Here is a 13,803-nt window from a genome sequence, read left to right as displayed (position 1 = left end):
GCACCAACATAGGGAAAAGGGGATAAGCTTACTGTTTTTGAGAGAGATTCTATGCTAGAGTTTCTGTGATGCTTTTTGATGGATGACTGCATTTCATTTACATTCTCTCTCTTTCTCTCCTCTTATCTTCCAGTGGAATGGAGCATGTCAAAAGACTTTTCTCCTTTGGCTGGAGAAATCATCATGGATAATCTGCAGACCCTGAGATGCACCATCACAGGACTTAAAACGGTAAATGCCACCTCCTCCTGTTAGACGTCCCATTCCCCTGTCCCTGAGGTTTGTGTTGGGATTTGGGTAACAAATGTCTACTCTGGAAGCAACAGCCACGCCCAGTCCCCTGGCAACAACTGCCACTCATTAAGCATGATATGTCTGGTGTCCATAATCTGAATTTCTCAAAGGAGTAAGCAGACAGCATGAACCGCTTTGTAAGCTGTCATGTTCTGAGAAGATCAGAAAAAACTGGCCTCATGCAAGCCTTGAAAGCTGCTGTTTTCTGGATCACAGTCTAATCTTCTGGGGGGATCAAAGGCTCTGAGATCCAATTTTGACTCCCTGTCTGATGGTAGAAATAACAGCCTCATCTAACCCTCACCCCCACAACCTCAGTTGAGATCAGTCATCAATTGGAGTCACACAGTTTCCTGAGAGAAATCCTTTTCCCTTGATTAAAAAAAATTTAAAAAAATCTGTCCAAATCTACTTTCACAAAGAAGAAACTATATATGGTGGAGCTACGTTTCTTAGTAACCTGAACCCCAATTTAAACTATGAATGAAAAACTAGAACAAACTGTGCTCATTTGTTTAACCAACCTAAACTCAAATATTAATTATTTGTGGAACTAGGAACCATACCCAAAACACAAAAATAAAAACACTTGGCGAATCAGATCAAACTGGAACAGACCTCATATTTCCTCAAGCAATTAAAATGCAACAAAACTGGATCATCAAAACCTTTTTTAAAGTAAAACTTAAACCTGAATTTTTTTTTTTTTTGGTACAATTCAAAATTAATTAATATCCTAGGACATTTGGATGGAGGAGGTAAGGAAAGAATTTTGGTGGTATTTTTTTTTCTAAAAAGTCAGTCAATTTAAACAGTTATTTGTAAAATATAATCTGAAACCCAGCATCATGAAGCTTCATTAGGTTGTATCTCTTCAATTTTGAACAAGCTTATTCTAGTAGAATTCTTGGTGGTTGGGTCACTACCACAGAATTCTGACTTTTATTCCTAATCACACGTCCACACCAGATGCCAAAACCATGGATTACCAGAGCAAACAAACCTCTGAGTGGGTGGCCCCCAGAGATGCAATCAGTAGAATCCCAATTCCCAATCCTATGGCTCACATGATGGAAGAGGGCCAGATGGGAACCCTAGGGAATTTCCATTGCATAAAAGAAAAAGGGATATGGTGATAAAAATGGAGAAGTCTCCACAGAGTTTCTCTAATATCTGAACTAATTTTTATAGGGATTAAGTTTTTCCACTTAGCTGTCCAATGAGATCAATGCAGACACTTCCCTAATCCCATAAAAGCCTGGAAGTAGATTAACACTTTTACAGAATCCCTATAACCTTGAGATGCATAGAAACTTATTTCTAATGTTTAAAAAAAAATAGCTTCATAATATGATAAGGCAAATATGATTCAATTCCTAGCAAAAGCTCTACAAAGATCTGCTTTTTTTTTACTTCAAACACCATTTTACAATTTTTGCAAGCAGTTTATATCAAATGCTGGCTTCTAAAATGCCCCTTTGGGGTCGTTGGAAAAAAATATTACTCAAAGCAAAATTATAAAGCCATACAAAACATTTGAAAAGATTATCAGCAAGCAAAAATAACTCCTTAATTTTTAGTGCCATCAAAAGGAAAACATTAAAGAATGTAAGCTGTTGTTTTAATAGTAGCTTTAAAACTGAAGTAACAGCTACGAGTTAATTTTTTGTTAGTTGAACAACTGAGTAAAGGATATTTATCGTATTATCATTTATTATTACACAAACAGTAGTAACAATCTAAATGTCCACCAGTGAGGGATTGGTTAAATAAATGATGGTATTTACCCACAGTGAAGTACATGCAACCACGAAAAAAATGAGGCAGATCTTTAATGTACACATTTGAAAAAATATCCATTATAACTTGTTTATTTTATAAAGCAAGTTGATCAGCTAAAAGAGGTGATGGTGGTTGCTTCTGGGGAGGGAAAAATAAGGAGGAGGTGAGGGTGGGGGTGGGGGATTGCTGTTTTTGGTAAACAAACCTTGTAAACTGTGACTTTTTAAAAATTGACGTATGTTTTTTTTGGGGGGGTCAGGAAAAATAATTATGACATTCTAATTTTGAAAAAAAGAAAGCGTATATAAACTAAGAAGGCACTCCAAATATGGTTATTGTAATATAGAAACGTAATAGTCAAGACAAGCCAGAAAGCTAAAGTATGGGCAGTGGAGTTCCAAAGGGATGGACAAGTTCATCAGACACAGGAATTTGCGTCTAGGGTAAAAGTGATCAATAAAATGCCTGATACATCCTTTTTCCATTTTGATACTTCGCAGGGTCAACAGTATTTTGTTCAAGTCTCGGCTTATAACATGAAAGGATGGGGACCTGCTCAGACCACAACACCAGCATGCGCCTCTCCTTCTAGTAGGTGGTGGCTGTGAACTTTCCAACCTGGCAAACAGGCTCCAACTCCAACTCCATCCTCAGAGTGCCATTGCCATTCTCTCTCCCCACTGCTTGGGACCAGCAAGACCCCCTCAGGGCAGCACTCTGGGCTGCAAAATGAGAGTCCTCTGCAGAGGCAACTCAGTAGAATGAAAGGAGAGGGAATTTGGAACCAGTAAGACCAAATTTGATTCTCATTATACATGTCATTAGCTTAAACTCTCTGAGTCTCAATTCAACATCTGTAGAATGATTCCAGTCGTACCCTCTTGCCCGGCTGTCGTGAGGATGTAGGGAGACGGCACAGTGAGCGTGGCTGGCCCAGAGTCTTACGGTCCACTGACACTCTCGTCTTGTCTTCCTCACCACCAGAGGATACATCCACATTGATTTGATAAGAGAATGAAATCTAGCAAATCTTAACTTATCCAACATTCTGTAGGAAGAAAAGTTTTCCTACTAATAGGCATTCTCCTACAAATATAATCTATAACATTTGCAGTGATGAGCCAGACGCCCTGCAAAATCCTCTTCTAATTATTTGAAGATTAATAATTTACGCCTGGTATGTTTGGTAACTCTCTATTAACTAGAAACTTTAATTAACCAGAACAGACATCTCCAGACGTACCAAATGATAGATTTTTCTACATAATGAGACTATTGCTCTGAATTGTATTTTCATTTCTTAAAAAAAAAGAACTTCAATAATGCAATAGTTAAAAATGGTATTATAAGTATCTTGTGAGAGTGCAAACTGCTACATTCCTGTATGGAAAGCAATTCGACATTACATATCAACTGCTTTTAGAAAATTCATTTCCTTTTACCCGGTAATTATACATCTAGGAATCTAACCTAAGGAATCAGAGAATGCAGAAAAACAATTATGTACAAAGATGTGCACTGTAGCAGTATATTGATAATAGCAAAATGTTGTGTGCTGTAGGGAGAATAAATATCCAATATTAAATCGTGAAATAAAGTATGATGTGTACCTATCATATCCATACTACAGAATAAAATGCAACCACTAAAAATGGTGTCTTAAAAAACCATCTGTGGCGCAGTGGTTAAGGCTGCTAACCAAAAGGTCAGCAGTTCAAATCCACTAGCCACTCCTTATGGGGCAGTTCTACTCTGTCCTATAGGGTTGCTGTGAGTCAGAATCAACAACAGCGGGGTTTTTTTTTAGAGCCAGGTCCAAGGCCATGGTTCTTGTTCTTAACCACTATGCTGTCCTGCTGCTCTATCAATAAGGAAATTTGGATTCAGGAGATGTGGCCTTGCCCAAGGTCAAAACTCTACTATGTGGCCAAGCCAGGATTGAACCTGGATTGGTCAAGGCCCTGCCATATCTCCTACACTGTGGTCATTATTGCCCTGCACTAGGCAGACAAGCAGAATAAGAGCCAGCCAGTCATGCCTGACTACTGTCTCTGGTGGATTCTGGTAGCTACAGCAGGTCATACACAGCTTTGGAACTTGGACCACCAGTGCCAGAGATCTCTAAGATCCCTGACTCCCCCAACAATAGATGAATAAATGGTCCTATTCTTATTTGTCAGAAACACAAACTGGGAATATTGTAAGATTAAGATACTAAGGGAACTAATCCCATTCTAGGAAAAAAAAAGTATGCCTTATTGGGGATGGGGAGCAGAGGGAAGAAGAAAGCAAAATACACTAATCTCAGTTGACTTGAAAGCGGAGTAGGGTGGCGAACCCAATCCAAACGCCTACCGGTGCCAATTCTGATCTGCATATGGATGCATTTACTTATACAGGTCAGAGGTTCAAGTTCTATAAACTCAAATTCTATTCAGACACTGTTCCTAGAGCTGATTTGAAGATCTCTCTCCAAAATGACAATAGTTGTTCAGAATGGGATGAAAAAAAAAAAAATGAAACCTGTTACCTTCGAATGGATTCTGGCTCATAGCAACCCTATTAGGACAGAGTAGAACTCCCCCAAGAAGCAGCTGGTGGATTCCAGCTGCCAGCCTTTTGATTAGCAGCCAAGCTCTTAACCACTATGCCACCAGGACTCCTCAGAATGAGGAGGAGTCCCTTATTAATTGGTAGTTATCCCAGCGAATGGCAATGCATTCTAGAACGGCATGTTTAATTAGTAGAGGTACCTGGCAAAGAACTGAAATCCTAACATCGTTACAGTTGCTGCAGACATACCATATCGCTTGGAAAGAACAATATAAAAATGCTCCAGTTCTATTTTATAAACAGAGTATGACATTGTGATGTAACGTATATCAGTATCGAGATATTTACTAGAGGACAATGTAGTCTAACATGACAGAGTCATTGGAAATTTGGTAATATGTTCCAGTAAGCTATAAAACTTTTTTTATATTTTTACAAAAAGCCTTAATGTGTTTTTATAGCCTTTGTGTTATATGGTATGGTACATAATAAGAGAAAAGGACCCAGACAGGCTTGTCTGAGTTACGATCAGGAAAGCCCTGATATCACCAGTGAATGTAAGCTCTGCATTGTGTCGCGGTTGAAGTGTCTCATTACCAGAACAGTGAACTGTATTATGTGGCACAATCTCCTCTTTTCCTACCACACTAAGTTTATTCCTGTCAGAGTCCTGATTTCTTAATATATTTTCAATTTTCTTCCTCATCCCTAAAGTCTCCTATTTTATGTAGTCGTCAGAACCTTCCAAACATCTATGAGAAAAACTCATTCTTTCCAAAAACGTTGGCATCATGTCCAGTGCTCACTTGGGCTGCAATTTAGCATTAGCAATTTTCTAATGTATCATAAAGTCATCAGATCGGGCTCGCCTCTGATGGGATCGGGCTCAGCTGAAGGAGCCAGGTCCATTCAATCTCCCCTTGCAGTGATGGCAGCATTAACACTCATTAGAATGTATTATTATGTTCAAGACCATGTAGTAATGCAGTCACCCAGGGGTCTTACTCAAGCAAACAACTTAGCTCATGTTATCATGCGCACTTTAGATGCATTCATTCAACGAAGGAGACAAACTCATAACGGTCATTGGGTATCCATGAGGGCAACTTTTATTCTCATTGTGCCTGCATGCCAGGGGCACCACATCTCGTCCGAGGGCCAGTAGTAGATTGTTTCCTCAAACATTTCCAAATTTCACAGTAAAAGCCTTTCCTTATCCCATCCCACTTGAACACCATCATACTTCTAATTCACTATGCTTCACCAACATTTAATGAGTGTCTCCTATGTGCCTAGAATGGTGCTTTACTTACATTATTTCTTGTAAACCTCAAATAACCTAAAAAGAGATTCAAAAACTCATTTTAGAGAGAAGAAACCCGAGGTAGAGAGAAATTAAGTCACTGTCCCTGCCCACGCAGAACTAAGAGTCTACACAAGGCACCTATGCCAATTCCCTGTCTCCAGAGTTGACCACAACTAAGCCACAACACACAAACTCTAACCAACCTTCTGACCCTCCTCCTCAAAAGAAAACAACAAAAAACAAAAAACACCACACATCAAGATATAATGAGATGAGTACTGATTTGGACAGTCACAAGACTACATTAGAGTCCTGGCTATGCCACTGACCAGCTAATGGAGGACGGGGATGGTTATTTCTGGGCCCCAGTCTTCTAAGAGAAGAAGGGCACGTCGGGGAGGGAGGGAAGCAAGAAGCGTTAGAAAATCTCCCAAGCCCCTTCTTCATAGGTACTCATTGGATAGAATGAGAAGTAGTCTTTCCCTACTCAGAACACAGTGAGTTAACTCTCCATCAATGGCTGGTTCTGGTTAACGTATTCTTTATAGAATGCCTGCAACGTACCAGGAATTTTGCCCGCTATCTAATATACATCTTCTCATTTAATCCTCAGAAAAACCCTGCAAGGTATATACTATCCTCGTTTTTCAAATTAAGGAGTGGAGGTTCTGTCAGTGTAAGTAACTTTCCCAGAAACCCTGAGCTAGGAATAGGAAGAGCCAGGATTCACACCCAAGCTTATCTGATTACAGAACCTTCTTTCCTCCTAACTCCCCATTTACTCAGTCTTGGATGAACCAAGGTGAAGTGCTTTTATCTAATTTTAACTTTAAATCATGGCATTTGCTTATGCTTCTGAACGAGGGAGACCCCATATTTTAAAATGAATCTGCGGGAAAGGAATTTGAAACTTATTCAACTAGTATTTAAGCCCAAGACACTCGTGAACTAACTGGCTTTTCTGGGGAAGAATGACTAGCATTTTTAGAGTAAGAATTTCAACCAATAATTTCAACTTACTGCTTTAAGTTGTTGCTTTTAAAAGATTCAGAAACTAAAACTTGGGGAAAGAAAATTGAGGGAAGAAAGGATGGACTATGAAATGATTGACTTGCTGGAAAAAAAAAAAATCAAGAGTTGGAGACAGCAGAATTACAATCTTGACGTTAGTCCCACATGGGTTATTACTCTTGATATCATTATAGCCAAATGGAATGAAAATAGAAGGGGGAGAAAAATCTCAGTGGGTATTGCAATTTAAATTTGCCATGTAAGCTAATACTGTATATTTAGAGACAGAGCAGACAGGGTGGTTGGTGGCTCAGAGTATGTGCAGGGCTTGCTCTGCCAGCTAACCAAAGCAGACATTCATTAGAGCAAAATGTAGATTTCCATTTCTTGGCATCTGACGTGGGCTCTTTCCTTGGAAAGAAATGTCAATTTGGCCAAAAGTGTGAAACCTACAATAAAAGCATTGGGACTGTGGATTTCATCTAGTCTGCATATTCCCACCCCTTCCTTTCCTACTGTGGAAATAGAGTTGAGAATTGGGGTGCTGAGTGGGGAGGTAGCAGGCGAACTGATTAGGACATGGGATGCTGAAAAGAGGGCAGGAGACTGGGGGAGGGCAGAGTGAACTCCAAAATTTCTTGCTTTCTTTTGGCTTTCAGTGACCATTTTCTCTTGCCCTAAAACTGCCCGACCCAAGAAACCAACCACAATTACCGTTTTGCATAGGGTCCTGAACAATGGCAGCTTCCAGACAGTTGGCACTGCCTGCTAGCTCTGCGTGTACTGGGTGCTCATACACAAGAGTTTGTGGGTTGTCTATTCAAAACACCAGCATCTGAGGCCAGGCACGGGAGAGGCCTCCCCTGCTTCAAAATTTCACTGTTTGTTTCTTTTGTTCAATAGACTGGAAAGACTATGACTACAGAAAGCCCAGACAGAAGGGACAGAGTGAAGTTTTGGAAGGTCTGCTGCAGCAGGTCCGAGCCCTTCATCAGCACTACAGTTGCCGGGGTAAGGATAAAAATCTGCACTGGGCCATCGGCTGAGGTCTGGGTGGCGCCGGTAATTTCAGCAGTTTCCTAACTGGGTCATACCTTCTCATTCATCAGGGAGAGAGAGATATTAATATTTGTACATCTGGAATCACTCTACAGCACTATCTTGCTTTAACCCTTAAGAAGAGACTCCCCTCTTCTTCCTTCCCTTCCCTCTGTTTCTCTCTCACCCTCTCTCCATAGGAAGAAGTTTGGAAAAAAAGCACAGGAAATACACCAGCTGCCATTCATTCCCTTCCCTTTCAATTGTTTCTTCACAAGACGCCTCAGCAGTGCTAGGTCTTTGGGATGTTTACCCTCAAATGTTTCACCTCCAAGGAAAATTCCCTGAGCATCCCTGAGAGAACTCAACCAATTATAACAATAATAATAATAAACCTTCATATGTACATATATTCACAATATAGTTTACAGGGCAATTTCACATCCAGTGTCTCTTTTTGTTCTCATTTTGGCAATTACTACTGAGGTTAAGTGACTTGCCCAAGATCACAGTGCCAGGAAAAGATAGAATCAGGACTTGAACCTGGATTTTCTGACTTCAGGTCTAGTCGTTTGTCGCCCACCCTGATCTCAGAACCAGGCACTGAAGTTTAATCTCACCCTGAATTTTAATCTTCCCCTGTACTAATGCTTAGGGGAAAACAAAGTGTACCATCTCTAGACCCTAGCCAATTACACCCAGAGAATCTCTGAGAAGCTTTTGACGAGCTTCTCTTCTACTTGGGCTGTTCAGATGGGACAGGGTCAGGTTTCTGATCTGTGTAATGATTCGTGGAAGAGGCACTTAGCTTTATTTGGAGAATTAAAGCCTCCATGAAGTTTTCATTTTCCATGCTCCTTCACCCATCAGATGTCCAACTGCATTGCACTGTTGGGATTCCGGGCACTGCTGGGCCAGCTGGGTAAGAAATCCACAGCTGAAACTAGGAGACGCTAGCTGAGTTTTGGCTTGTTGTTAAGTGCCATCGAGTCGTTTCTGACTCACAGCGACCCTACATACAACAGAATGAAACACTGCCTAATCCTCTGCCAATCTCATGATCGTTGTTATGCTTGAGCCCACTGCTCCAGCAACTGTGTCAATCATCTTGCTGAGGGTCTTCCTCTTTATCGCTGACCCTCTACTTTACCAAGCATGATGTCCTTCTCCAGGGACTGATCCCTCCTTACAACATGTCCAAAATATGAGACAAAGTCTCACTATCCTTGCTTCTAAGAAGCATTCTGGCTGTACTTCTTCCAAGACAGATTTGTTCTTTCTCTTGGCAGTCCATGGTATATTCAGTATTCTTCGCCAACACCATAATTCAAAGGCATTCTTTCGGCACTGTATCAGACAGTGTTCCGCTGCTATTTATAAGGTTTTCACTGGCTAATTCTTTTCAGAAGTAGACTGTCAGGTTCTTCTTCCTAGTCTGTCTTAGTCTGGAAGTTCAGCTGAAACCTGTCCCCTATGGGTGACCCTGCTGGTATCTGAATACCAGTGGCATAGCTTCCAGCAGCACAGCGACACGAAAGCCCCCAAAGTATGACAAACTGCCAGATGTGTAGGGGGAGTTTTGGCTAGGTGCAAAGAAATCATATTTCACATTAGCAAAGAGTTGTTCTCAATTGGAGCCCCAGTGGCACAGTGGTTAAGAGCTCAACTACTAAACAAAAGGTTAGCGGTTTGAATCCACCAGCTGCTCCTTGGAAATTCTATGGGGCAGTTCTACTCTGTCCTGTAGGGTTGCTATGAGTCAGAATCAACTCAATGACAACGTGTTTGGTTTTTTGGTTTTTGTTCCTAATTACTATGACAACAGAGCCCTTCAGGAATGTTGGCTATAGCTAGAAATGAGGACAAGTGTTTGCAAGAAAATAAAGTTCTTCTAATGAGTGGTTCATTGGGAGATGGAAATACACGCACTAGAAGCTTAAGAAGGAAACCCAAGTGTGCTTTTCCTTCCCAGATCTCTAGAAATACTTTACCCAGACCAGGACCTTCAGTGTCCTACATTGACCAAAGTAGACCAGGTTCTCAGTCACCCAGGGCTCATTTAACTAGGTCAGGCATTATCAAGGCTCCATTCTCCTCTTCTGCCTCCTGCTGCCTGCCTCTCCATCACTCCCCTGCCCATTGATTTCTATATGGAAGGCAAAGGTAATAAAGTAATTAGACCAAGGCAGATAATTCTTTGCAACTGGTAAGCCACTTTGTGTGTGGTCTTTATCAGAGGGAGAAAGTTAAAACTACTCTCATGACAATGAAGGTTTTATTTGTATATTATCTGAGAATTTAGATACTTTCCCCATTACTACCCAAAAATCAAGAAATGATTGTGTAGATGGCCCAATTTTTTCTGTACTTTCCATTCAACTTTTCTCATGTGCAGATAATTCCCGACTTACGACAGGGTTATGTTCTGACTACTTTGTCGTAAGTCGGTACTGACATAAGTCAAATAGCTCATTTTATTTTTAGTTTTCATTATGATTGCCTTTTATTACCAGTATCTTTATAAATCCAATCTTTATTTGTCTTTAGGGGTTGGAAATATTACATATAAACTTATGGATATATTTTAATACATACATAGATTAAAAAAATACACAAATTATAAAAATTTACTCCGACAATGTAGAAGAGTTGGGTGATGTTGGCATTTTGTCAGTTGCTGTAATAACTCCACTTGTGGAAGGTTCTGGATCATCTGGATTGTCCCTGGGAATGGAGATGGCATTTCTAGTTAGAAAATTAGTGAGAGTTGTCTGTATGGTGCTTTCCTTCTTCATATATTTCATAGTAACATCTCACTGCTTCCCGAATCTGCCTATCGACTTTAGCAAAGTGATCAGTGTTTGGGCCCCTGAATTAGTTTAGAGAAAACTCTAACTAATCTTTTCACTGTAAAAATTTTTGACAACTTTTCTCCTTCCTCTTCCTCATTATTTCTTTCTTCTTCAACATTTCTTTCCTCTTCAAAATAATCCATTAAGTTCTGATCTGTCAATTCCTCTTCTTGGTGATCTCTGAGCTGTACTAACTACATCAGCGATATCGAGTTCTAAATTCAGTGTTCTTGCCATATGGACGATTTTCTCACCAATTTTTTCCATCATGTTATCCTGATCAAATGCTTGGAACTTTCTATCCGTTACAACACCCGACACTGACATCGACTTCATTGTAAACTAGGCCATAGCCTGCTATACGGTGCTGTTTTGAACAGTAAATCATAAGAGTGAACATATGTGAGTGAACATCTAAGAATAACATTACACACTGCAACACTGTATGTAGTACATATTATGAACAATAAGATGTACAAAAAAAACAAGATGTCTTCATAACTCTAATACGTCATAAGTCAGGGACTACCTGTACCTGCTTTTACCCTATGGGGATGTAAATATGCACAATATCAGGAAAGAGTTAAGGCAAGTATATGGTAGAAAGTCCCAAAAACAACATTAGTTTTTATCTTCAAATGTACTCTGGATACTTACGTAGTACCCAAAATGTGTTTGTTTTAGTTATCTAGTGCTGCTGTAACAGAAATACCACAAGTAGATGGCTTTAACAAAGAGAAATTTATTCTCTCACAGTTTAGGAGGCTGGAGGTATGAACTCAAAGCACCAGCTTTGGGGGAAAGTTCTCTATGTCAGCTCTGGGGGAAGGTCTTCATCATCAGTCTTCCCCTGGTATAGAAGCGTTTCAGTGCAGGGACCCCAGGTCCAAAGGACACGCTCCGATCCCAGCTTTGCTTTCTTGGTGGGAGAAGATCCCCCTGTCTCTCTGCTCACTTCTCTCTTTTATATCTCAAAAGAGATTGACTCAAGATACAACCTAATCTTGTAGATTAAGTGCTGCCTCATTAACATAACTGCCTCTAATTCTGCCTCATTAACATCATAGAGGTAGGATTTACAACACATAGAAAAGTCACATCAGATGACAAAATGGTGGACAATCACACAATACCAGGAATTGTGGCCTAGCAAAGTTGACACACATTTTTGGGGAACACAATTCAATCCATAACAGTGTTCTACAGAATGGTGGTTCTATAAGATGTTGTGTTTAAAAAAAATTTCTCTGGTCAAGAAAGTTTGGAAAATGTTGCATTCTACATCCTTCTCTAGGAAATGTACAACAGACATTAGAATATTAAATGAGCTGAGAAATCATGTAATAAGGGGACTTATTGAATTTGGTTAATGAAACATTTTCCTAACTTACTAGGCTATGTAACACTTTTTTCACAGAATCAGTGCTCCAAAGCACAAACTCTGGGAAATGCTGAACTATGATATGCCAAGATAAAAGAAATTACTTTACACAAAACAGGAATGATTCTAAGATGATTTAATATAACTCTCTCTTGGTCTAAGAGGATAAATGAAGGATAATGTAAGCATCGCATACAGAAAACTACAAAATTGTCATTTAGAATACTCAACCACATTGAGATACTATGGGGTTACTGGGGAAATAAGCCTTTACAAACTTTACAATTAAAAAAAGAATTGTTTCAAATCCCTGTTCTACCCACTAGCTGTGTGTCATTGGGAAAATCATTTAACCTCTCTGAGCCTTAGCTCCTTTATCGGTGAAATTGTTGTTGTTAGGTGCCATCAAGTCCGTTCCGACTCATAGTGACCCTGTGTACAACAGAACCAAACACTGCCTGGTCCTGCGCCATCCTCACAATCGTTGTTATGCTTGAGCCCATTGTTGCAGCCACTTTGTCACTCCATCTCGCTGAGGGTCTTCCTCTTTTTCGTTGACCCTGTTCTTTACCAAGCATGAAATCCTTCTCCAGGGACTGATCCCTCCTGACATGTCCAAAGTATGTAAGACATAGTCTCGACATGCTTGCCTCTAAGGAGGATTCTGGTTGTACTTCTAAGACAGATTTGTTTGTTCTTCTGGCAGTCCATGGTATATTCAATATTCTTCACCAACACCATAATTCAAAGGTATCAATTCTTCTTCGGTCTGCCTTATTCATTGTCCAGCTTTCAGATGCATATGAGGCAATTGAAAACACCATGGCTTAGGTCAGGCACACCTTAGTCCTTAAAGTGACATCTTTGCTTTTTAACACTTTAAAGAGGTCTCTTGCAGCAGATTTGCCCAATGCAGTGTCTTTTGATTTCTTGACTGCTGCTTGCATGGGCATTGACTGTGGATCCAAGTAAAATGAAATCCTTTACAACTTCAATATTTTCTCCATTTATCATGATGCTGCTTTTTGGTCCAGCTGTGAGAATTTTTGTTTGCTTTATGTTGACGTGTAATCCATACTGGAGGCTGTGGTCTTTGATCTTCATCAGTAAGTGCTTCAAGTCCTCTTTACGTTCATCAAGCAAGGTTGTGTCATCTACATATCAAAGGTTGTTAGTCTTCCTCCAATCCTGATACCGCATTCTTCTTCATATGATGAAATTAGGACAATAATATCTATCTTCTAAAGGCATTATGATAATTAAATTAGATAGTAGATTAAACTCATCCGGCACATTGTAGGCACTTTGTAAGCTTTAGCTTATTTTTCTTCCATTGTTCACCCCAATGACAAATGGGGCCATTCTTCATCCCTAGCAGTTTACTGAAATGTCTCAGAATTAAACTATAGCCAGTGACTCCACTGCATGTATTTAGGGTGTCTTAGGCTGGGTTCTCTAGAGAAGCAAAACCAGTAAAGTGTATAAATATATTTAGGGAGAGAGATTATATCAAGGAAACAGCCCATGTGATTGTAGAGGCTAGAATGTCCCAAGTCCGTGGATCAGTGTAGAGGCCTCTCCCAAGT

General features: G+C 40.0%; 1 protein-coding gene across 1 annotated transcript in view; it reads left to right on the top strand.

Moving 5' to 3' along the window:
* ANKFN1 (ankyrin repeat and fibronectin type III domain containing 1) overlaps positions 1-13,803 on the top strand; it is a 185,304-nt gene that overhangs the window by 113,553 nt on the left and 57,948 nt on the right. Inside the window, exons 6-8 of the mRNA XM_004377902.1 lie at positions 134-231; positions 2,577-2,667; positions 7,850-7,957. Of these exons, the coding sequence (XP_004377959.1) occupies positions 134-231; positions 2,577-2,667; positions 7,850-7,957 (297 nt within the window). The remainder of the gene's footprint in view (positions 1-133; positions 232-2,576; positions 2,668-7,849; positions 7,958-13,803) is intronic.

Source organism: Trichechus manatus, unplaced genomic scaffold, assembly GCF_000243295.1.
Source record: "Trichechus manatus latirostris isolate Lorelei unplaced genomic scaffold, TriManLat1.0 scaffold00054, whole genome shotgun sequence".
NCBI lineage: Eukaryota > Metazoa > Chordata > Mammalia > Sirenia > Trichechidae > Trichechus > Trichechus manatus.
This window is presented reverse-complemented; position numbering and strand designations above follow the sequence as displayed.